This window comes from Calidris pugnax, unplaced genomic scaffold (assembly GCF_001431845.1).
Source record: "Calidris pugnax isolate Ruff unplaced genomic scaffold, ASM143184v1 scaffold70, whole genome shotgun sequence".
NCBI classification, from domain to species: domain Eukaryota; kingdom Metazoa; phylum Chordata; class Aves; order Charadriiformes; family Scolopacidae; genus Calidris; species Calidris pugnax.
In genome coordinates, this window is record NW_015090862.1 from 1,860,674 (window position 1) to 1,885,029 (window position 24,356).

The 24,356-nt window shown below is 36.7% G+C and overlaps 1 protein-coding gene across 9 annotated transcripts in view; it reads left to right on the top strand.

Moving 5' to 3' along the window:
• HERC1 (HECT and RLD domain containing E3 ubiquitin protein ligase family member 1) overlaps nucleotides 1-24,356 on the top strand; it is a 94,854-nt gene that overhangs the window by 35,649 nt on the left and 34,849 nt on the right. For 4 of the 9 annotated variants that reach the window (XM_014944507.1, XM_014944515.1, XM_014944510.1 and 1 more), the window contains exons 20-40: nucleotides 991-1,105; nucleotides 1,199-1,319; nucleotides 1,790-1,961; nucleotides 4,008-4,314; nucleotides 5,722-5,845; nucleotides 6,116-6,167; nucleotides 10,797-11,068; nucleotides 11,447-11,662; nucleotides 11,748-11,868; nucleotides 12,837-13,074; nucleotides 13,401-13,594; nucleotides 15,028-15,183; nucleotides 15,420-15,526; nucleotides 15,764-15,874; nucleotides 15,956-16,132; nucleotides 17,092-17,331; nucleotides 17,520-17,603; nucleotides 18,371-18,891; nucleotides 20,370-21,145; nucleotides 22,239-22,437; nucleotides 23,417-23,577. In XM_014944507.1, coding sequence (XP_014799993.1) covers nucleotides 991-1,105; nucleotides 1,199-1,319; nucleotides 1,790-1,961; nucleotides 4,008-4,314; nucleotides 5,722-5,845; nucleotides 6,116-6,167; nucleotides 10,797-11,068; nucleotides 11,447-11,662; nucleotides 11,748-11,868; nucleotides 12,837-13,074; nucleotides 13,401-13,594; nucleotides 15,028-15,183; nucleotides 15,420-15,526; nucleotides 15,764-15,874; nucleotides 15,956-16,132; nucleotides 17,092-17,331; nucleotides 17,520-17,603; nucleotides 18,371-18,891; nucleotides 20,370-21,145; nucleotides 22,239-22,437; nucleotides 23,417-23,577 — 4,464 coding nt within the window. The remainder of the gene's footprint in view (nucleotides 1-990; nucleotides 1,106-1,198; nucleotides 1,320-1,789; nucleotides 1,962-4,007; nucleotides 4,315-5,721; nucleotides 5,846-6,115; nucleotides 6,168-10,796; nucleotides 11,069-11,446; nucleotides 11,663-11,747; nucleotides 11,869-12,836; nucleotides 13,075-13,400; nucleotides 13,595-15,027; nucleotides 15,184-15,419; nucleotides 15,527-15,763; nucleotides 15,875-15,955; nucleotides 16,133-17,091; nucleotides 17,332-17,519; nucleotides 17,604-18,370; nucleotides 18,892-20,369; nucleotides 21,146-22,238; nucleotides 22,438-23,416; nucleotides 23,578-24,356) is intronic. The other 5 variants (XM_014944508.1, XM_014944516.1, XM_014944513.1 and 2 more) reach the window with 4 other exon arrangements.

The window sequence follows — 24,356 nt, forward strand, 5'->3', positions numbered from 1 at the left end:
TAGCAGAATCCTGTCTTTTCTTGGGCAACGACTTTTAATTCTGCAACATGATAAATTTAATTTATTTTCATGTTCCACAGTCTTTCATTTGCGTTTTCTGTTACTGCTTTTTGACATAGATTCCAGTGTTCAGTATACATGTACTTCAGTTGTTGGTGTTTCTGTTTTCCTAGTAAAGCAGGGTGAAAGTTGGAATTAAAAACAAAAATTGATGGGGAGGAGATGGGGGAAGGTAAAGTAACATGCAAAATATGTTAGAAATGCAGTGAAGGGGTAAGTCATCTTGTGTTTCAAGTCTCTGGGAGGCTGGCCTTGAGGGTGTTAATGGTTCTTCATGCTTATTGCCTAAAATCTGGGCTCCTGCTCAAGCTTCCCAGGTCCCCTTTTAATGAGATCGACCAAGCATTGCCGTTGTACTGTAACTCTCTACTGGATCCAAAGATAATTTTCTGTAGCTCTGGCCAAGCTGGGCCAGATGAAGAAGACAGCAAATGGTATTGTGTGCCTGTGGAGAGCAACACAGAGACTTCTGTTGCAGGATTCCATAAAAGTAGGAATTCCAGTAAAAAAACGCTGATTGTTTGCAAAATCCGAGATGAATGGGCTAATGGTAAAAAAACGCTGATTGTCTGTTTGCAAAATCCGAGATGAATGGGCTAATAGGTATTATTTTGGTAATTGCGTGTTTTAGAAGTTGATGTGGTTCTGCTCTGTTCACAATGAGAGCTGAGTGGAAGTTGTACGATGTGCCCGTTAACGTAGCATCAAATATAAAGTAATGGAACTTGCTGAGGAGCGGGTTTGTCAGACTGAATGTCATGTGGCCAGGTAAGATTGCAAGGATTACAGTAGTTTGCAAGCATTCATAGATTAAAACTACTTCTAAATTGAAAGTTTTAAATGGGTGGAGATTACTTTAATGATGCAATTGAAAATACCTTTCTTTGTTGGAAACAGTTGCCAGTTTTAATGAATCCTTTCTATTTTCAGATTGGGATACTGCAACTTTAAGTAATGAATCACTCCTAGATACTGTATCCAGATTTGTTCTTGCGGCTCTTCTGAAACATACAAGTTTACTTAGTCAAGCTTGTGGGGAGAGCAGGCAAGTAATTTAAAGTTGCTTTTAAAAGCTCAGTTTTATTTTTTAAAAGAAAGTTTGTGTGATTTTTCTCTGCTTTGGGTCTCTGTTTTGTAGGTACCAGCCTGGCAAAGCCTTGGCAGAAGTGTACCGTTGTGTGTATAAAGTTCGGAGTCGCTTGCTTGCCTGCAAGAACATGGAACTTATTCCGACTAGATCCTCCTCGAGAGATAGATGGGTAAGCCCGTAAATCTCTCTTCAGGAAAAGAACTGCAAATCCATTACTAGCAAGACTAAAAATTGGGAACATATTGGGTATCACTTGAAGTACCAAAATCTTGTCCATTGAAGTAAGTTTTATTGTATTCATGTCCTTTTTAAAGGGAGAAAATGTTATGAGACAACAGCATATGGTTGCTAAAGACTTTGATGCTGAAGTGTCAAAGTTTGACAACAGAGTCTAAGTAAGCATTACATGGAGACATTATTCTGCAAATAATCTCAGTAACAGTTATTAAAGGAAAATGAAATTTTTCGACTTATTTAAAACCTTGAATGTAAACAGCTGTCTTTGTTGTTTTTTACACACAATATCAAAAGTATCTTCTTCATAGGAAAAAACCTTTTTAAATACCCATGTCCTTTTATGTTCATTTTTCATTTTGGTGAAAATTAATTCTACTGTATGTATACATTTTTTTAATCAAGATGTTAGATAACCAAGAATCTGCTGATGTCGATAGTCAAGAACATTCTTTTACTCGTACAATTGATGAAGAAGCAGAAATGGAGGAGCAGGCAGAACGGGACAGAGAAGAAGGACACCCAGAACAAGAAGATGAAGAGGAGGAAAGAGAACATGAAGTTATGACAGCTGGTAGTAAGTACTAGTTATGTGTGTCAACACTGTAATGGGCTTTGGAAGGACAATATGTTTTTGTCTCTGAGATAAAATGGAGAAATTATTTAAAAGGTTATGAAAGATTTGTCTGCCTAAAGATTGTGAGATGTTTATTTTTATAAAATGGTGTAGTGCTTATATTGGTTTGGAAAAGTCTTCTGCTACAAGGCAATGTGAATATTAGGCAAGTGGTCTGCCTTTGTGGGCATTCCCAGGGTATCTGACATACAACAGCAATTCTTATATGCACTATCTACAAGACTAATAGGTTTCTCATTGTTTTCTCTAAACTTCTATTAAATGGATCTCTGAGTTTTCCTAGGTATTAATATACAGAATTTTTGTTTGTATGTGTTAGTCTTGTATGTAATAAGCTTTGAAGGGTACTGTTACTCTGACATTGGAAACAAAACTGCTCTTTGTAACAGTGGGTTGACTGAGTTGGAATTCACTGGTATCTTTGAATATCTCTTCTTGAATCTATTACAAGTTTTGATGTTTTGGTCCAAGTTTGGTATTTGTCACACTATTTGCAATGCTTTCTTGTGGATTGTCTAAAAAACTCATTTAATTTTTCAGAAAGTAGCTTGAGAAAGGTCAACTTCGCAAACTGTTATACTGACTTGGGCTTGTACTCAGGCTCAATGGGGTAGTTCATACTTAATTTTTCCAATTTTAGTGAGGCAACACACAGCCACGCTTTTTTTTTTCTGTGTTACTCTAGTGTTTTCAAAGAAGGAAACCATGTTAGCCTTTGAAAATTACTGTAGGATGTATGTATGTAGCTTAAAAAAGAAAATTAGCTGACCTGAAATATTTTCCATAGATACATAATTTTTTTTTTCTTTTCCAAATACTGTTCATCCGGCTGCTGTTAGAATGTTTATCTTTTTCCAGTCTCTGCTTTCATCATCTGTTGTGCTGTCAGTGTTTATAATTCCCCATTAGAAGTCCCATAGTCCTGTTTGGGATTTTATAAACCAAAATGTATGTTACACCTTTAGTTTCTATATGATGTGTCATTATAACCACAATGCAGTAGGCTTTTGTGAAGGTGTAGTATGGAGTTGAAGTGCTTGTTCATGAGATGATTTACGGTTCTGGAAGGTGTTACACATATGTTACCTGTTCAGTAGATGCAATATGCTTTTGTTGCTATATATGCAGTTATGCTGGGCACATCTGTAGTGTTCTCAAAACTCTAGCTGGACAGAGTTTCTGGGTACAATAAAGGAAATATATCCAGAAATATCCAGAGAGACAGTAGTGTTATGGGCACAACTAAGTAGGAAGATGATGACTGTTCTGCTGGAGATGCTAAGGGAAGCTGATCCTGACATGCAGAGCTCAGTTTGTGTTCTTGATGCCTTTCTGTTTCTAACTATTAATATCAATGAAGGAAGTGTTTGGATTTAGTTTTGCCTTTCATGATGGGAACTGAACCTTTAAAATGAAAACGATTAAATCAAGAGAGTTTTAGGTCCTTAGATGATGCAGTCTCACAACTTGGCTTCTTTAGAAGAATCTGGCATCTAAGACAACAGCAGAATTAAGCAAAGTGAAGGCTAAGAATTTTGATAGGATCTTCATTGTATTAACCAAAGCTAATAAAAGCCTGAAACTGGTTTAGTATTGAAATACAGATATGCTGGTATCTGGAATACAGGTTTACAGAAGCATTACTTCATATACATCTGCTAAAACGCAAACATGAAATAATCCCTTTCTTTTTGATGCTGTCCAAACAGGAGTTGGGTTGCAGTAGAACAACGAAAGAGTGTTTACTGTTCTGTCAAATTGCATTTTCCTCTTCGTTTTAAATTTAAGTTTGTGTAAATGCTTCATTTAGCCTGTTTGCATGACTTCTTTTAGAGCTTTGTATTATTAATGTGTTCTTTTACTGTTGGAGAAACCTTCATTGTTCTTTGTAGTGGGGTAGTTTTTAGCTCAAGATGTAGATGAATACTTCATTCTGTGTAGCTTTGTCTAGAAGTTAAGACCTTCTTTTTGTGTTGCATGTTACAGAAATATTTCAATGTTTCCTATCAGCCCGTGAAGTAGCTCGCAGTCGGGATCGAGATAGGATGAACACTGGGACAGGGACTAGACTTGATGATCCACCTCCTCAGTCTCAGCAGGAACGAAGAATCAGCACTGATCTGACAGAAGGTCAGGATGTGTACACTGCTGCGTGCAACTCTGTCATCCACAGATGTGCCTTACTGATCTTAGGAGTAAGCCCTGTTATCGAGGAGCTCCAGAAACGAAGGGAGGATGGACAGTTACAGCAGCCTCCCTCCACTGCTCCTGAGGGGATTGGACTCATGACAAGGTGAGGTTTTCTGACTGCTTAGAATAGTTACCTCTTCTCCACTTCCTTTGTAACTGATTAAATAACCTCGGTTTTCCTCTGAGGATTCTTGGAATTTTTTTTAAAAGAAGATTTTTGCCTAGAGCCATGATGGTTTTTTGGCTGAGAATAGTGATTTTTCTCTAATTCCTTTGTCCCCATTAAACCTTAATAAGAGTTTTACTCTCAGTGGACCATATTTACTTTTCAAAGTTGGGCTTAGCGATGAAGAGTAATGAAGTCCGTATCATTAGGTGTACAGATAATTTTAGGTAAATGGATAAGTTCTTTATTTTTCCAAAAATTTGTTTATGTGTCTGTGATTTTATTACCGTATTTGTATTTTCGTTAACTTTAGCAATGTCCTATATAGTAGTGTGCTAAAATTTGTTTATGTGTCTGCATTTTTTATTACCGTATTTGTATTTTCTTTAACTTTAGCAATGTCCTATATAGTAGTGTCCTAAAAAAATATTGTAGGATATGTTTGAAAGCAAAAGTTTCAAAGCATATTATGAATAAAGTGTTGTTCATGATTGATTTTTATAAATATTCCTAACATATTGGCATATGCAAGACACTGTTCTTAGGTATAAGAGAATAACAAACTAAAGCCAGATGGCTCATTGAATTGGAGAAGTGTATAATTTAAGTAATGTGAGTAGTACATAATACATTTTAATAACCTGAGATAGAATAAAACTGTGTTACCAAGACTAAACTTGACCCATTTAAATTTTTATTCTAACGATCTTTCTGTGTGTTTATTAGAATATAACTAAGGAATTGTGTAGCAGGTGCTACTAGTGAATTCCTGAGTCTACTTCAGCAACTCTGATATTTTAAATGAAGATATTGATAGGGAATTCAGAGGGAGATTATATATATTCTGTACTCTTTTATTCTTTTTCCCTCTTTTTGGAAATTTAGTCCCTAAAGCATGGGTGGCTGCCACTGTCGTCAAAGTGGCTTTCAGCTCCAGCACATCAACTTTAGGATGCATTCTATGGGCAGGTTTTTAGTAATTTCAGTGCTCTTTTACTCACTCTCTGTTTTCTTGTCCTCTCAGCTTAGAAGCATTTGTGTATACTTACAGAATGTAATACTTACCACAGCACTTGAATGATAGTCATTTGAGGTTGCTATTTGTTCATTTGGACAATAAAGGGTTAAGAAGTAACAAAGTTTACTAATACCCTTTATAAGCATAATAATTGAAGCCATTAGACCACTTTTTTCCTCTTTGGTGTGGTCTTCTGATTTTCTGTGATAGTCTACTCCCAGATAAAATAGTGGTACCTGCTGAATTTACTGTCAACTCTTCCTTTTGCCTAACAACAGTATTTTCTTTTTGTGTGTGTGTGTGTGCATGGATGTGTGCACCTGAAGCAGGAGTGAAAGTCTTACTGCAGAAAGTCGCTCAATCCATGCAAACTCAAGCTACAGATTGATTAAATCAAGAAGTGAATCTGATTTATCTCAGCCCGAATCAGATGAGGAAGGTTATTCATTGGTAAGTAAACCAGCATTATGTATTTAGAGTTTGTCAATAATTATTTAGGTGGGAAGTACATCTGAAACGTTTGCTTAATACTGTGTTTCAGTGTAGAGATCTATTCTAGTAACCACCGTTGTTAAGAGAAGATAATGGTGCTAAAAAAACCAATTGAAATTATTATAGCTCTATTAACTTTCTCTCTTCTGTGGGTGAGGGATGCATTTTAAATACTCAAATATTATGTTCACCTAAAGAAATGAGGTTTTTATTAATCTTTCAATCTAGAGTGGAAGACGAAATGTTGATTTGGATTTGGCATCATCACACAGAAAGAGGGGTGAGTTTTATTTTTTACCTAGTGATGTTAGTATTCTTTAAGTTAAAACGTGTTTGCAGTTCAATACAGTACATAATGGCAGTCAGGATGTTAAAACTGTATTTAAAATAACATTTAAAATAATTATTATTTCCTGTTTGTTGTGTTAAGTTGTTTCTTTTGTGGCGTGGTTATAGTATTTCCTAGGTTATAACTATTTATTCTAGTTTCTTGAATTGCAATGCTCTTTTGAAGCAAGTGAGGATTTCTGTGAGGTCAAGTGAATTATGAACTTTCTTTCTGTTTTCACTCGTGTGACTTGCTCTCCTGTGGTAGGGACCTGCAGCTGAGTTCTTCAAATTTTTGTTGGATTGAATGTAGAGTAGTCAGTGTTAGATGGGAAAGAACAAGTGGAGTCTTGAAGAACTGTAGGATCCGCTCCTCACTTCTCTCAGTTGAAGTTTATTATTCAACAAATTCAATTGTGTTTCCTTTTAGATGTGTTTTTTAGAATATCTTACTGCAGTTTGCAGCAGTCCCTTGAAAGTATTTGTTCTCTTAAGTGTGTCTCCATAAACTATATGAAGGAGGTTGACAAGCAGAGCTAATTGGAAAGCAAGGTTTTTCCTGAAGAAATTTCCTTCTATCACCATTGTGTTTGTCTGGTATGCTGTGCTATTTTGGAAAGTTAAGAGGCAATTTTCACAAAAAAAAAATGTCCTTAATATATGGACATGAGGTTCCTCCCATCTCTTCTTAGTAAGCTTACTAGAATGTAACCACACTAGTTGTTACAGGACTGTGGCCACACATGATGTTTCCAGTGGAGGTTTAGTAGGGTAGATTTATCCTCAACTATACATGGAGTATTTGATCCTCATGAAGTTGTCCTAATAATGTAGTGTGTATAGGGTATCAGGGAGTCCTTCTTTTGTAACAGGCAAGAGAGTAATTCCCTCTGGAGTGGATTGGCTTATTTTAGAACTTCTATTTATTAAATGCAGCAACTCATTATTCAAAATTCAGATCACATTTCCTTAATAATTGAATCTCATTATTGGCTATAGTCTGATTTTATGGTGTGAAAGCGGTTCCTGTTCATAAATTGCAATGTAGAAAACTAGCAGTAGAAAAACTACTAATACCGTACTTCTGTGGTCTTGCAGATGAGTGTGGAAGGAAAGCATTTTCTTTTCACTCAACATCTCTGCCACAGTCCAATCTTTAAACTAATTGCTTTCTTCATCTATTGTATCTATTCAGAATTACGACTGCAGTATTCCTACTTCAGCCTGAGGATCCTTTGGATATCTTGTTCCTTGCTATTATTTAATTATTTCTGAATTAGTAAACCTTTCTTTCCATTTCTGCAAAAAAAGTATTGTTTGATACTTTGTCCTGAGGGATGATGAGCACATCGATATTTTCCCCTCATATATAACCCCTTTGGGTTGTTTGTTGTTGTTTAGATTATTTTTTTATCAATTTTGCAGATCCAGAGAGTATGCCTGAAAACATTGTACCTATCCTGTACACTGCATTAGATGCTTAACAGTAAAGAATGTGTATTTACCAGTGCAATCATAAACATAGTTACAGAGAGATAAATGAGTGTCCTCCAGTCTTGGTTCTTATTTCATGTAAATCTTGGTTCAGTGAATTTCGGTGTGCTTGTGTGTACTGTAGTACTTCACTAACACAATTGGGCTACTTTGAAACAAGCAGCAACTTAAATCCAAATTAAATTAAAATAATTTTGTGTGCCTGTAATAATACGAGTTCTGCATTTTGAAATGGAAAGATTGTGTTTGAGTAAGGGATGTAAATGTGTCTTGGTGTGTGCATGTAACTGTGTTAAAAGGGATTATTTTTTTTCCCCTGAAAAAAAGGTGGAGAATTTAGAAAGTCTGTTACCTAGGCTATACTAATTCAAAACAAGAGTAAATATTTTTCCCCCAAACTTTGCTGCTTGATATATTGTTGTATTGATTGAGATAGGATCGATCATTTAAGTCTTAAATCAAAATAACGCGAGGAAGAGATTTATGAAATGTTACTTTCTGTTTCAAATGTCTGCTTTTGTCTTCTGATCCTTGTGTGGTGTAGTGTATTTACTCCTTTTTGGCCAGTTGAGCCCCAGAAAAAAGAAGAGCTTCAAGCAAGTAACTGATGGCATGTTTATTTTTTTGTCTCTATAGCTTCCCTACATATTTTATGTTTTATGAAGTGTGTATTGCAGCTGTGCCACATTCATTTAGAAAACTCATTATTACAAGCTGGCTTATAAGGACAAGTAAACATATTTTTTTTTTATTGTAAGCTTAAAGTTTATTCTTCTGTGCAGCTATTCATGTGATTGTAGAGGCTGATGGAAGTGCTAAGCTGCAATCAGTTCTGTGTAATTGATATTACACAGAATCAAGCTAAAGTTCTAATATACAATCATACTTTTGATTCTTTATTGATATTTAACATCTTAAAGGAAAACAAAATTACTTTGTCTTAGATTTGTGTGCCCTAATTGTTAAATGTTTTCAATTCTGAAATATACTGCTTTGACTTCTGACATATTTGGTTTTAAACTCTATACTTTGGTTTATAACTATTCTTATTTTATGTTTAATCTGCATCTCATAATTGTTGGACTTTTCTCCTAATTTGAAACAGTTTTACATTATTCTTTCATTTAAACATTCTTACACTTAAAATTTTTAGCTCATCTTTTTTTCAAATACAAAATATTTTATGTTTTTGTTAATATGTGGTGAGTTTTTTATTTAATTCATTATCAGTTTTATTCATTATCAAAACTAAATTTTCTTCTGATGTTCTCTTAATCCTTGAAAGGTCTCCTAAAGCTTATGATTTAAGACAATGATTTAAGACTTTTTTTTTCTTTACAAACCTTTTGATTCTGTGCTGTGCTTCATAGTTGGCACAGTATAGGGTAGGACAGTTAGAGATCAGGAAGCCAGTGTCACTTTGGGATGGACACAGGGCTTAAGGAAGCTTTTTAAATAGTTGTTGCTATGTAGGCAGCAGTTTGTGGACTTGGTAATGATTTAGCTACTCTTCCTATAGGAAATCTGAGGCTTGATTTATCCTCTTCTTTGGGCTCTGGTCACCATGCATACTCTAGGAGACTCCTTCCTGCATGAAGCTGAGAATTTTAGCACCCTTTTATTCTACTCTGTCTTAAAGCTTATCTTTCTCACCTGCCACTTCAGCATATAACTTTAGAACAAGTATTAAAAGAATTAATATTAAAATTAGAGTAAGGTGGTATCTCTCTCTACTTTTGTTTTAAATATTGTTACCAGGTTTAAATTCTAAAATTGAGTAATAGAATTTCTTTAAATTTTTTCCTAGTAAATAGGACAAAATAGATTGTTCTCTGTAAACCAGGTAATATTGCTGTGTTGGATAAAACGGAAGAAATTAGATTACATTTTGAAAAGTAGTGTTTAAATTTAATCGATTTTTATGATTTCTATGATTTATCTATTTATATTTAATCATGTTTATATGAGTGCTGTGAATTGGTTGTGATTCTCCAAGTTATACCTGTAGCTTGTTGTGCACAAACGACATTAATATTTAAAAATTATATGAGAGTAAGATAATTCAAACTAGAATTTTGAAGTGAATTTAAATATACACTAGTTTTCCATATAGGTCTTCAGACATTACCTATCTGTAGAGATGGAAGGTTCTTTTGCTCAGGGTCTGCCCTCTTGTAATACCTTGCATAGCTCCAAATCAGCTAACAGCATTTACAAAAACCATAAAATCAACTTGTATTGATATGTATATTTGGTGATAAAGGTATGACTTCAGTGACATTGCACTCATTTGTGCCAGAGGTAGAGTTCTAGCAAAACTCTTTTGTAAATGAGATAAAATATATGTTGATAAGTAGGTTCCAGTGCTGCAGATTGATGACTGATGCTCGTTTGAAGAAGTACATTTCTTATTGCTGGTAAGGTTTCAGGTAGTGTAATGACATGACAGTGTAATAGGAAATACTTGAAAATACCTGTGAAATTGCCAGATGATGAAGAAATATATCTAATACATGCTATAGATAGTATTTAATATACATTTATGTCTTTATCTTGAATCATAACAAAGTAAATGCTGTTAGTCTAGAATAAAAGTTTTCTGTTCCCTTATTTCATCCAAAATAATATTGTGTTTTTTCAAAGCTGTAACATATATAGTGGCTTGATTGTAACTAAAAAAAGCACACTTGTTTTGTGGTTAGCCCTTAAAAGAAATATCTAAGGTGCACAATTTCTGTTGTAGCAGATCTTTTCTTTACGATTTTGTCATTTAGCTGCAAAGCATTTTTATTCAGTGTTCTAGCTTAAAGCTGAGCAGTCTGAGTGGCTTCTATCTTTTTGTTTTCTCACTTGGCAGCGTGTTGCAATACTGCTTAACATAATTAAAAAAAATACAGCCTTTCCTGTAGGGAAATTGCTGTAAATTTAAATCAAGTGTTTTGCTCAAAGTTGCTTAATGCATGGTATGAGTAACATGAATATCCCATTTCCCACCTGTATGAATAGCAGCAGATCAGTCTTTACCTACTGTCAAAATGGGTTTTGTGGTGAACTGGAATTTATGAGACTTCATTATGTATATCTTTAGGAGCAATACACAGTCAAGTGGAACCTTTAAGTGATTCATGGGCTCGACTGAAACACAGCAGAGATTGGTTATACACTTCCTCCTACTCATTTGTTGAGTCCGATTTTGATCTCTCAAGATCCCTTGGAGTTCATACTTTGATTGAGAATGTCGTCAGCTTTGTGAGTGGAGATGTGGGAAACTCACCAGGATTTAAGGAACCAGAGGAGAGTATGTCCACCAGTCCACAAGCATCAATAATTGCAATGGAGCAGCAGCAGTTGAGGGCTGAAGTAAGTTTCAGTTTAACACCTTTTCTTATTCTTCATACATTATCCTAATTTCCTGGGTTTTTAAAAAAGATTGTCCAATTTTTGTATTTTCTGCTGAAGTATGTTAACTGGAACAGCGAACTTTATGTAAAAAAAACTCCAAACCAAAAAAAAGCATCAATGAGCTGTATATTAAGGACATTTTTCCTCTCTTTTCTGCTGAAGTATGTTAACTGGAACTGTGAACTTTATGTAAATAAACTCCAAACCAAAAAAAAGCATCAATGAGAAAACAGCTACTTCATTTGTTCTCACTTACGATTGAAGATGATCTAATTCTAATTTCTAAGGATGCTTGCTACTTACTTAATACTGTCTTTTGCCTGCCTTTATTTTTAGCTTCGTTTGGAAGCACTTCATCAGATTTTAGTGCTTCTATCAGGGATGGAGGAAAAAGGCAGTGTGCCATTAATGGGAAGTCGACAAGTACCGGGATTTCAGTCGTCTTCATTGCTTACTTCTGTCAGACTACAGTTTCTTGCTGGGTGCTTTGGTTTGGGCACTGTAGGACATGCAGGCACCAAAGGAGAGAGTGTAAGATTGCATCACTACCAGGTACGCACTTTAATCCTTTCTGCTGTTTCAGTAACTGGATGATAAAAATGTATCAGTGCTTTTAATATTCACTTCTTTGACCCAGGATGGTATCAGAGCAGCTAAGAGAAGTATTCAAATTGAAATCCAAGTGGCTGTGCACAAAATTTACCAGCAATTATCTGCTACGTTAGAAAGAGCTCTGCAAGCTAATAAGCATCACATAGGTAAGTGAAAACAAGATTTGCAAAATAAGTCCTCTAATAGCATCACAACAGCTTTTATGTTTTAACAAAGCAGAATTTGATATTAGTGACCAGAATTCACTGAAGTATCTGTCTGAATTCTTTTCCTGAGAGAGAAGCTTTTTAACCTTTTTCTGTATTAATTTTCTTCAAGTGTTAGCCCTTTTTATTTTAACACTTAAGTATTGTCAACCTTTCTATTCCACATACCATAATCTTCCACAGTCACCCATGCCTTTGGCACTTCAAAGTGTTTTTTAACTTTTTCAGGGATAGGGAGTTTTCTGAAGAGATGAAGTCTCCCTGTTTTTTTTATTTTGTTCAAGTGAGCTTTCTTTAAACCCAAAACCAAGGAACAGGGCATCTTGCCTGTTTTGGAAGCCATTTCTTGTGGCCTTCTCTACCCAGATATTGTTGTGTGCTTTTATCCATAAGGGATATCTGGAACTCTGCACCTCTTTGTGCCTTCGTACATGCACTGAGTGAGAGCTTCAGTACAGAAGAGAGTTATATAATTTAATTTGTTGGTAGAGCCTAATGGACACTGTTACCTGAGTCATTTTGTTGGTTCACTTACAATTGAAATGGAATTGAAAGAAATTTCTTGAGAGTCAAATTGAAGTGCAAGTAGAAGATTTAATATTTCACCCAGTTACACATACCCTAGAGAGAAAATTGTGGTTTGAGATTTAGCCTCAGAACATAAACATCACAAGCTAGATCTGAATGATACTCTTCTTTGACAACTTTGACATAGAGGTTGCATTGAGTTAAAGGGGGCTACGATGGTACATCAGAAAGACTACTTCAAAGAGTCTGACAAAGAAGGCTCTTCTACTTGATAATTTAACTCATTACATTTTATTTAAAAAATAATCTGCTGTTCTTTTGCCTTAGTATTCTTACCCTAAACAGCTTATTAATTAAAAAAACCTTTATTTTAATCTTAGAAGCACAACAGCGTCTTCTGTTGGTAACAGTCTTTGCTCTAAGTGTGCACTATCAGCCTGTTGATGTCTCCTTGGCCATTTCCACTGGTCTGCTCAATGTGCTATCCCAGTTGTGTGGCACAGACACCATGTTAGGACAACCACTGCAGTTGCTGCCCAAAACTGGTATTTCTCAGCTCAGCACAGCTTTGAAAGTAGCCAGTACAAGACTGCTTCAGATCCTCGCTATCACCACGGGGTAAGTATGGCGCGCTCCCTTGCTTCCAGAAAACTTGCTCCTTAAGCTTCTCAGCACCCTTTAAAAATACCGGAAATGAATCCTTTGATTCCAAAGATTGGACAGTTTTAAAGTCTTAAAAATAGGGTTCAAATAAGAATAATATGCCAAGTATATGGTGGAGGATGAGGAAAAATAACCTGCTGCAACCGAATGAATTAGAATTGTTGATGTGTTAGGCCCAGTTGTCACTTGCACTGAGCTTGTAGTTGTGTCTTTTATGTTACTATGTTCCTTGGATCAGCTCTCAAATACTCTTATATTTACTTTTTTGTGTATGTGTATAGAACCTATGCTGACAAACTGAGCCCAAAGGTGGTCCAGTCTTTGCTGGATTTATTATGCAGTCAGCTGAAGAACTTGTTATCACAAGCTGGTGTGATGCTTATGGCCTCCTTTGGAGAAGCAGAAGGTGAGGAAGATGAAGTAGAATCAAAAAAGACAGATTCAAATGGGGATAACGAGAAGAGAGACTTCAGAGGTAATTATCTTGCATCGTTTCTGTTACATTTTTTAAATACCAGAAAACTTACACCACTGAATGCTGAGACTGTCATTCACTCTGCCGTATTGATTATTGTGGCGTCATTCTTAACTCTGTAAATTAGATTAAATAAAGTCATCAAGTATTTTTGTGCTCAGTTCAGATTTATGTAGGCTTGATACATAATTTAAAGGTAGGAGCAGGTTGAGAATCAGAATTACTCCGTCTGGTTTGGTATGAGGAGGAGAATACTGTTTTCCTCAATAAGTGAGTGATTGGTAGTAGAGGTTTTCATAAATGCAGTCATAGAAATTTGATTGTCTAAGTTCCAAACTGCAAATAAATATAGCTTAATTCAGGAAATAGTTGTATTTGCTTTGTATTATGCAGTTTTGCAGTCTGAACAGATGGGAAGAGGTTAACCCTACCCTGTCATACTAAAAAGATTTGCAACAGAAGATTTTCTGAAATACTAGTATCTTCACATAATTTGCAGTCTCTTAATGGGGAGTTTGAATTGCTGTGGAAAGTCTGTATTTGAAGAAATTTTAAATTGTAGCTTGGTTTTTGATGTACGTATGTTTTTAGTTGTGCTTACAACTGTCTTCTCTTATAAATAGTGCAATGGTTGATGAATTCATAAGATAATTAATTCAATAGAAATTAGGATATGAGGTCTTCTCTTTCCACAAATGTTTTCTTGGTAAAACTGCCTTGGAATACAAATTAGGGATATGTTTATGGGTAGATATGCCTTGAAGGTAGCTGCAGCCTGTGGAGAGCCCATGCAGGAGCACGATTCTGGTGGGAACTGTGGCTTCGGGGGGTTACACGCTGGAGCAGTCTGTTCCTGAGGGACTGTGTCCTGTGGAAAAGGATCCACAGTGGAGCAGTTCTTGAAGGACTGCAGCCCGTGGGAAGGACCCATTATGGAGCAGGAGTTGTAGAAACAAAGTGATCCGAAGGGATCACAACCCCCTTGTGTTCCTGATTCCCCTGCTCCGCTTGAGGGTGGAAGGTAGAAGAGTTAGGAATTAAATCAAGCCTGGGAAGAAGAGGTGGGTGTGGGGAAGGTGTCTCAATTTTGCCCTTGTTTCTCACTATCCTACTCTTATTTCTGATTGGCAATAAATTAATCTTCCCCAAGGTGAATCTGTTTAGCCTGTGAAGGTAATTGGTAAGTGATCTCACTACCCTTATTTTGACCCACAAAATTTTCATCTTATTTCCTTCTGATCTTGCTGAGGCACAGAAGTGAGAGAGCAGCTTGGTGGGCACCCATCAGCCAGCCAAGGAAAACAGCCAGCCATCTTGTAATAACTGATCATTTTATTTTTACTTACAGAACAGTTTATTGCCAGTAATCAAGAAATGCTGATAAGGTTGTGATAATAAAGTTGTAAATGAAAACTTCTACTTTAACTTCCTAGCTGCCCTCCGGAAGCAACATGCAGCGGAATTGCACTTGGGAGATTTTCTTGTTTTCTTACGTCGAGTTGTGTCTTCAAAAGCAATTCAGTCAAAAATGGCATCTCCAAAGTGGACAGAAGTACTTCTTAACATTGCTTCTCAGAAGTGCTGCTCAGGTATGATCTTTTCAAAATGTGCTTAATGGTTGCTTGCATTTCTGAAGTGCAGTTCCTGAAAACCGGTCCTGTTAGAACATGTATTACATATTGAACAATTGCAACTAACTTCAGTAGAAGTACACACAAGTTACACTTGGGAGAATTGTGCTCTGCTGGCACGCAGCTGGCATCAGAGGTGTGTGCCTGATGCAGAAGTTACTGTCAGATTATTAAACATACTGTTCCATCTTTAGGAGTTCCCTTGGTTGGCAATTTGAGGACTAGACTTCTTGCACTTCATGTACTGGAAGCTGTATTACCTGCTTGTGAATCTGGCGTTGAGGATGATCAAATGGCTCAGGTCTTTATATTTTGTTATAAGCTTTTACACGTTTCTTCAGAAAGTCTCATTAAGCTTTTAAATGTTTCATAGGTTTGTTCAGAATCCAAATCAAGTGAGGTTGGTGTAGATACTTGCTTATCTAAGAGCACTAAATATTTTGACATCTTTACCTACAAAGAAAGTAAAACAATATAGTACTATTTATTGTCCTCATCTTGGATTTAAAATGATCTGAATTGTATTCTAATACACCAGGTTGTTGAACGATTATTCTCACTTTTGTCTGACTGCATGTGGGAGACTCCAATCGCTCAGGCTAAACATGCAATTCAAATAAAGGAGAAAGAACAAGAAATGAAGCTACAGGTAATGATGCTTTTACTTTCTCTCTTGATTGAATGCAGCTGAGTTACGTTTACCACAAATACTTTGTCCTATTTCTGATAGAAGCAAGGAGAGTCTGAAGATGAAGATGAGAATCTTCCCATACAGGAAGTGTCCTTTGATCCTGAGAAAGCTCAGTGCTGCATAGTGGAGAACGGGCAGATTCTAACTCATGGAAGTGGAGGTAAAGGATATGGTTTAGCATCCACCGGAGTTACTTCTGGCTGTTACCAGTGGAAGGTAGGTTTCGTAAAAGTGTATTTCTTAACCTCTCTTACTTTGTTTTGGAAATTACTGATTTATAAACAACAGTTACCTGCATTTTTTCCCTTATGACAACATTCTTGAGTAAGTAACAATTTGGCGGTGTTAGGTTTCCAGTTGGATTTGATGATCTTAAGGGTATTTTCCAACTTAAATGATTCTGTAATTCTATGATTTTCAATTCAAAGTGAAGAGTTCATGGCTGATATGGAGCACAGCCGTTTGGGTATTTCAGTACCCAGATTGGAGTGAATATGTATTGTGTATGTGTAGAGGTGATGGTACCTGTCCCTAAGATCCGTAGTCAGCACAAAGGTGCATTGTCGTGCAAAAGTTACCTGCTGAAATATGTAGATACTGAATTTTTTCTTTAGAAAAACATTTCACAAACCATTTCCTTTTCTTGCAAAAATACACATCATTCTGACTGACAAGACCAGATTTAAATACGTCATCTTAAGAGTGATTTTTGGGGGAATGTAGATACATACACAGTTGTAATCCTTGTTAGTACCATCTTTGAGCATTACGCTTTTACTTTTCTAATGGGAATCTGTGTTAGTCACTGTGAATGGGAAGAGTCAAGCTTACTTATTTCTGTAATACTATTTTTAGCACTTGTAACCCAACTTCCGGGTGTTTACATTTTGAGTCTGGAAAAAGCACAACTTATTTATGTATTTGCATACAGTTTTCTTAGTTACTAGTATGTTAAGTTTAAGTGATTTGGTAATGACTGACCTTACACACCAAGACGTCATTTTAGAGGTAGAGCGTGATTTTAGCTTATTAGCTTATTATTTTTTACTTATTAGAAGCATCCTGAGTAAAACAGAAGTATACCTAAATATAAGCAAAGTAAATTTTCATTGCTTTATTGTGTTAAAATGTATATTCTTGACCTTTTTCCTTGTCTGTTTTGTTTTGCCTGCCAGTTCTACATTGTGAAGGAGAATCGAGGCAATGAAGGCACATGCGTAGGAGTTTCCCGCTGGCCAGTACACGACTTTAACCATCGCACTACCTCAGATATGTGGCTGTATAGAGCCTATAGTGGTAACCTTTACCACAATGGAGAACAGACTTTGACTCTGTCCAGCTTTACCCAAGGAGATTTCATCACATGTGTATTAGATATGGAAGCAAGAACTATTTCCTTTGGTAAAAATGGAGAGGTATTAAACATTAATTGTTTTTTGGAGCAGTAATTTGACATGGATGTTTTTTATAACGCTAAGCATGATAGTTAAGATGTGTGCCAGTTTCAGTACTTACAAGAGTTATAACGCAGGTAGAAGTTTTCATGTTTTTGCTTGTTAAGGTGTTCTGAATTTGGGTTTTTTTGGTTTTGTTTTTTAATTAGGAACCAAAACTAGCTTTTGAAGATGTGGATGCAGCGGAATTGTACCCTTGCGTTATGTTCTATAGCAGTAATCCAGGAGAAAAGGTAACTTAAATGTTCATCTGCATAGGTGTGCTGGGCTTGGGTGGGATAAAGTCAGTATTGTTCGTAACAGCCCATATGGTGCTATGTTTTGGATTTATGACCAAAACATTATTATAAGGTTTTAGTCCCTCAGCATCTCACTTTGTCCCTTCTGGTTCTGTTCCCCATCCTGCTGGGGGGAGAGATCGAGTGGCTGTGTGGGCCTTAGCTGCCTTCCCAGGGTTAACCCTCAACAATAGGTTGCAAGTTTATCCTTTCCCTTCTGTTCTCCTCTTTGTCAATGTTATGGATGTTGGGGCTTTTGAGGATAGGGGTGGTAGTTAACAAGTGCTGAGGATGTCACTGATTATTCGTTTTGGTTTATGACATACATAGCACTACTTACTTGCACACTAGCTAAACTTTTCATAAATTCCTATATTGTGCAATCTGTTGTAAATTTAGTATGTAATTTTTTATTTAGAATTGATTTACAGGCTTAATGTTCCACACACAAAACTGCATTCCCCAGAAACCAGGGAGAATGTGTTATTAGGAATTCTAGATAGTCTCATGTAAGAAACCATGGACTGTTGTAATTTCAGCATCCTTGAGTTTGAAGGGGTGCAAGTTTTGGTCAGTGTTAAGGTGGATTTCCTAGGGATCCCAGGCAAAAATGACAATGCTAGTAATTTTTTTATTTAGCAGGGGACTCCTGTGTTTATAAAATGAACTTCTTTGGGTACTTTGAGAAGATAACTTTTAAACTGTTCTCTTTAAACACTTAGGTGAAAATCTGTGATATGCAGATGCGTGGTACACCAAGAGATTTGCTACCCGGTGACCCCATCTGTAGTCCCGTTGCTGCAGTACTGGCAGAAGCCACTATCCAACTCATTCGTATCCTTCATCGCACAGACCGTTGGACACACTGCATCAATAAAAAAATGATGGAAAGACTGAATAAAATTAAAACATGTCTTAAAGAAGCAGGCCAAAAGCTGAAGAAAAGTCGCTCAATTCAGAGTCGAGAAGAGAATGAGGTGAGAGAGGAGAAAGAAAATAAAGAGGATGAGAAGAGCAAACACAGTAGGCACGGTCTGGCCGACCTTTCAGAACTGCAGCTGAAGATGCTCTGTGTGGAAGTGTGGCCTGTTCTAGCAGTAATTGGTGGAGTTGATGCTGGTCTTAGAGTTGGAGGTCGGTGTGTACACAAGCAAACTGGACGTCATGCCACCTTGCTTGGAGTAGTGAAGGAAGGCAGCACATCTGCCAAGGTCCAGTGGGACGAAGCAGAGATTACTATCAGGTATAGTATGCTCATTTCCTACACTTTTCACAATCTAGTGGTGTTTTGTGCTTGGAAATCTTCAGAAGTAACATATGTTTTATGTTAGCCATGGTAATAATTATTTTATGCTTAGACTTCAAAATTTGACTTTTCAAAGTAAACAAATATTATCAGTTAAATTTTTATGCTATCTAGTAATAAAATACCTTGTAATAGTTTTGAATTGATGAGCACCACCAGACATCTTAGATTTGGCCTCTAGGTTTCAGAGTTGGGATGTGACCAGCTTGCCAGTTTTCCTAGATTTCAAATGTGTGGTGCTTGTTTTAGAATTGGTATGTATTGGCTAACTAAAACTTTTTTACTGTCTTAATTTACTACAGCTTCTTGGTTCTGTCTGTACAGAACAGAAGTTTTTACTGGGGGTTAGTGTGTGTGGGTATTTTTGTTGTAAATGGTGAACCTTTTTTCTGAAGAGAGACCTGATAGGTTTTATCAGAATTGAGAACAGGAGTCTTTGCTACATTGGCATTCCCTTCTTAGGGGACTGGAAATTGCTCTGTGGGGCTTAAGGAATGGTTAAGGTCAGGACATGGGAGGGTTCTCTCTTCTTAATGGTAGGTTTGGATGATGGTATTCAAATTAATGCTGCTTCGAGTTAGTGTTTGATCATTCTCCAGCCTGCTCTAGAGAGCTGCAGGAATGCTCCTGTATTAGGTGTTGATCTGCAGATGATGGTGAGAACTGGGAAGGAGGCTGGAAGGAGAGACTCCTTTTCCCACCTCTCTTGCAGACGTATCTTCAGAGGGAAGGCACTTGGAAGGAAACTGAAATGAAGCTAGTGGCTTCCCTGGGCTCTCTGGTGCTCTCACAGGAATTGCCTGTGTTTTTGTGTGGAAAAGACTTAATTCACTAAATTTCTTAAACTTCTTCTGCCTGTAGTTTTTAAAAAGTCACTGTCACCTCTGGGTAATCTGTCCTGACATAACCAGGAACAATTGCCACAAGCCACCAGTAGTGTGCTCCTTGTGATAATAGTTAAACAGGAATGTGAGCTCAATCAAAGCTTTTCCTTAATGTGAAAAAAGTTTAGAAGTGTTTACTTTCCAAGCTTTTATACCTATTCACAAATTCAGCTCAGGTATGATGATAAAATTTGGCTTACAGTAGTTTTTCCTAGTAGAAGTCTATTACATGTTTCTAAATAATACAACAGAAACCTGTCAGCACAGAATTGATAGCTTCTGTGATGCTTCTGGGTTTTAATGCTGCTTGTTGCAAACCTGTGCATGCTTTGCTGCCTTTGCTCTGATACCATATCTCCCCATTTTCTGATCATAACCTCATTTTCCCCTGTTTACATTTAATTTTTAGAATTGGTTTGTTTATTTTATCAAATATATTTTACATCTTACTTTGCCTACATTATTTCCTGTACTTTCCTCCTGTCTCTCCCTCACTTGCTTTTTCCTGTGTCATTCTGATCTTTATTAAAGCTTCCCAACTTTTTGGTCGCCTAGTGATACCCCATTGTATAATCTGGAGCCCTGTGAACCACTGCCTTTTGATGTTGCAAGATTTCGTGGGCTGACAGCTACTGTGTTGCTGGACCTTACCTATCTGACTGGTATCCATGAAGATATGGGAAAGCAAAGCACCAAGAGACATGAGAAAAAACACAGACGTGAATCTGAAGATAAAGGGGAAATGGACCAGAAAACGGAGGGCGATGCTGGATCAGACACACGATTAGGACAAAGTGCTGAGGATAACAAAGGACACAGTGCTACAAGCTCTAAGTCAGAAAACGAAATTGCTTCTTTTGCTTTAGAACCATCAACACTAGGCATGGAATCCCAACACCAACCTGCTGAAGGAAGAAAAAAGAATCATGAACATACTCCAAGAAATCACGATATAGTGCAGTCAGAAATCAGAGCAGTGCAGCTGTCTTATCTTTATCTTGGTGCTATGAAGTCACTTAGTGTTCTTCTTAGTTGTAGTAAATATGCTGAACTGCTGTTAATACCAAAAGTCCTGGCAGAAAATGGTCACAACTCTGATTGTGCTAGCTCTCCAGTTGTTCATGAAGACGTTGAAATGCGTGCTGCCCTGCAGTTCCTCATGCGGCACATGGTGAAACGGGCAGTCATGCGCTCACCCATCAAAAGAGCTCTAGGACTGGCAGACTTGGAACGAGCACAAGCCATGATCTACAAATTAGTGGTTCATGGGCTGCTGGAGGATCAGTTTGGAGGCAAACTTAAACAAGGTACATTTTCAGAATTACCTAAGTGTAGTGCTAAATTGGTTTTTTTTTATTTCTATTAAAATTAATAGTATCAATGATAATAAAAATAGCATAATCTTGTAATTTTGTAGTGGTTATATTTCAGAGGAAACGTAATTGGACAGAAAAATTTTACAAAGTTTTGTAGATATAATACTGATTTTTTTGCCTTTTCCCCAATTCCCTAGTTTAATAAAAAGTGAATTCATATCAGTCAGTCAGAAATAGAGAAGTTTCTAATTTGTCTTTAGTACTTTTTAGAAATAAGAAGTTCCATATATACTTGTCAGAAGGATTTGTATGAGATGTGAATATCATAAAGTTCACTGTTACAAAGTGTGATTGTATGTGTGTGTATGCTCAGGATCTAAGTAACCTATGTTTCTGTCTGTAAAAATCTCTAAATCAGTTGTGAGGTTTTAGGGTTTAATTTTATGGATTTTTTTTCTGAGATATTTGGCACTGAGCTGACAGAAGCTGAAGATACAATGTGAATAATTCCTTTTCTTCTTAAAAATATATGTATTACATTCTACATCTTCAGGGAAACTATTTAAATCAGTTTAAACAAAGAAAAAATATCTAAAATATTAAAGCTAATTACTGTGCTATCTGGTTCTTTACTGTCCTAAGGACACCTTCAAAACCAACCAAAAACCACTTCAAAACTCTGTTACTTAAACAGCTGAGTTAAAAATAGCTTTATAGTTAATCAGCTCTATTTCCATGTCTGGGAATTCTTTCCCTTTTGCCTAAGAGAATAGTCCCAGCTGTTACAGTCATAAATTAAATCTAAATATCCTAAGATCTAACCAAGTAAATGGCTTCTGTTATCATCAGGAAAGAGTATTTACCTTGTATCGGTGTGACAACAGTGAGAGCTGATAGACTGATTTCTTTACATCAGTCCATGAGTTATTGGCAGAAGTATTTGCGTGGTGTGCACTTCTGCACACCCCTTTCTTTGGGGGGAATTTTAAATAATGATAGTTATTTTTGTTAGTTTAGCCACAGCTACTATTTTGCTCTACACAATTATATTAAAGTTCCTGTGACATCCTTTTTTCTGTTGCAGAAGTGGATCAACAAGTAGAAGAAGGGGATCAGTCTCAGCAAGCCCAAACACCAGTTACAACCAGCCCTTCTGCTTCTAGCACAACATCTTTCATGAGCAGCTCTCTGGAGGACACCACCACTGCCACTACTCCAGTAACTGATACTGAAACAGTGCCAGCTTCAGAATCACCTGGTGTTATGCCCCTCAGTCTCCTTAGGTAAAATACCTTTATTTTCAGCACATATTATTTTGTAGGTGTAGGGAACGAATTGTGTGGTTTATATGCAATATATGTCTTTAGCTGTCTAAGCCTTTGAAAATACCAATGTTTGTATTTACTGTCAAGAACTGCCTCTGCAGTGGACAGAGTTAAATTTATTGTTTTGCCTTGCGGGATGTGTTACTAGAAATAACAAGCTGTTAAGCTTTTAATACACACTGTACATATATGTAACATCTGAATTCTTTACGACAGCCAAAAATACCTTCCTTATATTGTCCTTCAGTTCTCATGTTTATTTGATTTAGTTTAAATTACAAATCTCTGAAATTCTGTCTTTTTAATAAACAGTTCTTGATTCTCAAACTAAAGTAGGTCTTGATTTGTTGTTAAGGTCCTGCAAGTTAAGACCTTGTTTTATCCTACCCTCACATACTGAAACGGAGGTGAGATAAAGCTAGTTAACCTGCAGGGGCTTTTTGTGATGTAGAAGAAAACCTGCTTTACATTGTGTAGAGTCCTGTTCTAAGTTTATTAATTCTGTTGCTGTATCTGACCTCTGGTTGTAGAGGTTTTGCAGATATAATTTGACAAAAGCCAGATCAATGTCCTGTTACCAGGACAGTGAAAGTAAAATACTCACTCACCTGATGTATTAGTCAGACTGAGTTCTGAACAAAGCAGGGAAATGGGAAGTGTTAACTTATCTTTTATCTCCTAGGATAGCTCTTGGTCTGTGAGGGCTTTTTTTAGGTACACGCTTAAAATTTAACTTTCCAGGCAAAGGTGGTAGGAATGAGCTGTTCCTATGGGGTTTTTCTGCCTGCCTCAATGTACACATTGTGCCTTACCCTTGCAAAACTCAGTTGCTGTGAAATATGATTTGCCAAGTGCACTCTAATTTGATGTTTTTCTTGTCAAACCTTTTTCAGCATATCTCTTTTTAATGTAAATGTATAATGTCCTTTTCTTAAAGACAAATGTTCTCCAGTTACCCTACCACAACTGTGCTTCCGGCACGACGTGCTCAGACTCCTCCAATATCCTCTTTACCAACATCTCCTTCAGATGAAGTTGGAAGGAGACAAAGTTTGACTTCGCCTGATTCCCAGTCTGCCAGGCCTGCCAATCGCACAGGTAAACTTCTGGTCAAAATAGATAGAAATGGGGGAAAAGTTAGTAAATTTGCGGAAGTTCAGTGTAGTTTTTAAAGACATTGAAAACCAACAGGATTTCCTTTTAATGCAACAACATACAAAGCATTGTTGGAAACCTAATGACTGTCTTAAGACAAAAGTCTATAGAATGTCTTACTGTAGACTTTATCAAGTAAATTTAGTTTTTAAAAGCTGTGGAATGGATTACAAACTATGTATATAAAATGAGAATCCAGTAGAGTTGGTAATTATTTCAAAATATTATCCAATTTGGGCTTGTTTCCTTGGTTCTGTGCCACTGCGGTGTTTGCTGCACTAATTTTGTAGCTTTTGTTAGATGAGAAATACATACACCAGTGCAGCTCCTTCCAGTTAGTCTTGTTTAATGAGATAGAAAGGGCTGTCCAGCCTTCATGGGCTCCTTGTGTTTCTGTCTGGACACATGAGAAGGTATGGGAGGCTTCTGTTCACAGAAGTTTTATTATTCCTGCACTGAACAATTCAAACCAGAAACGTGCTCTATTCCAGCGTACGTGCAGAGTAGGGTAGCCAGGAGGCTGAGCAAATTGCTGCTTGAGAATCTTGGGCTTCAAAAGAGCCCAAACGAGTATTGTGATGCAAAGGAGATAATACTAAAAAGAAAAATACAAGTCCATACACATGCGGGTTTGTATTAAATGAATACAAGAGATTGAGTTAAAGCGTATTCTCCAGATTTCATACTCAGGGCCGAGAAACAAAATCCATACTTTAAAATTC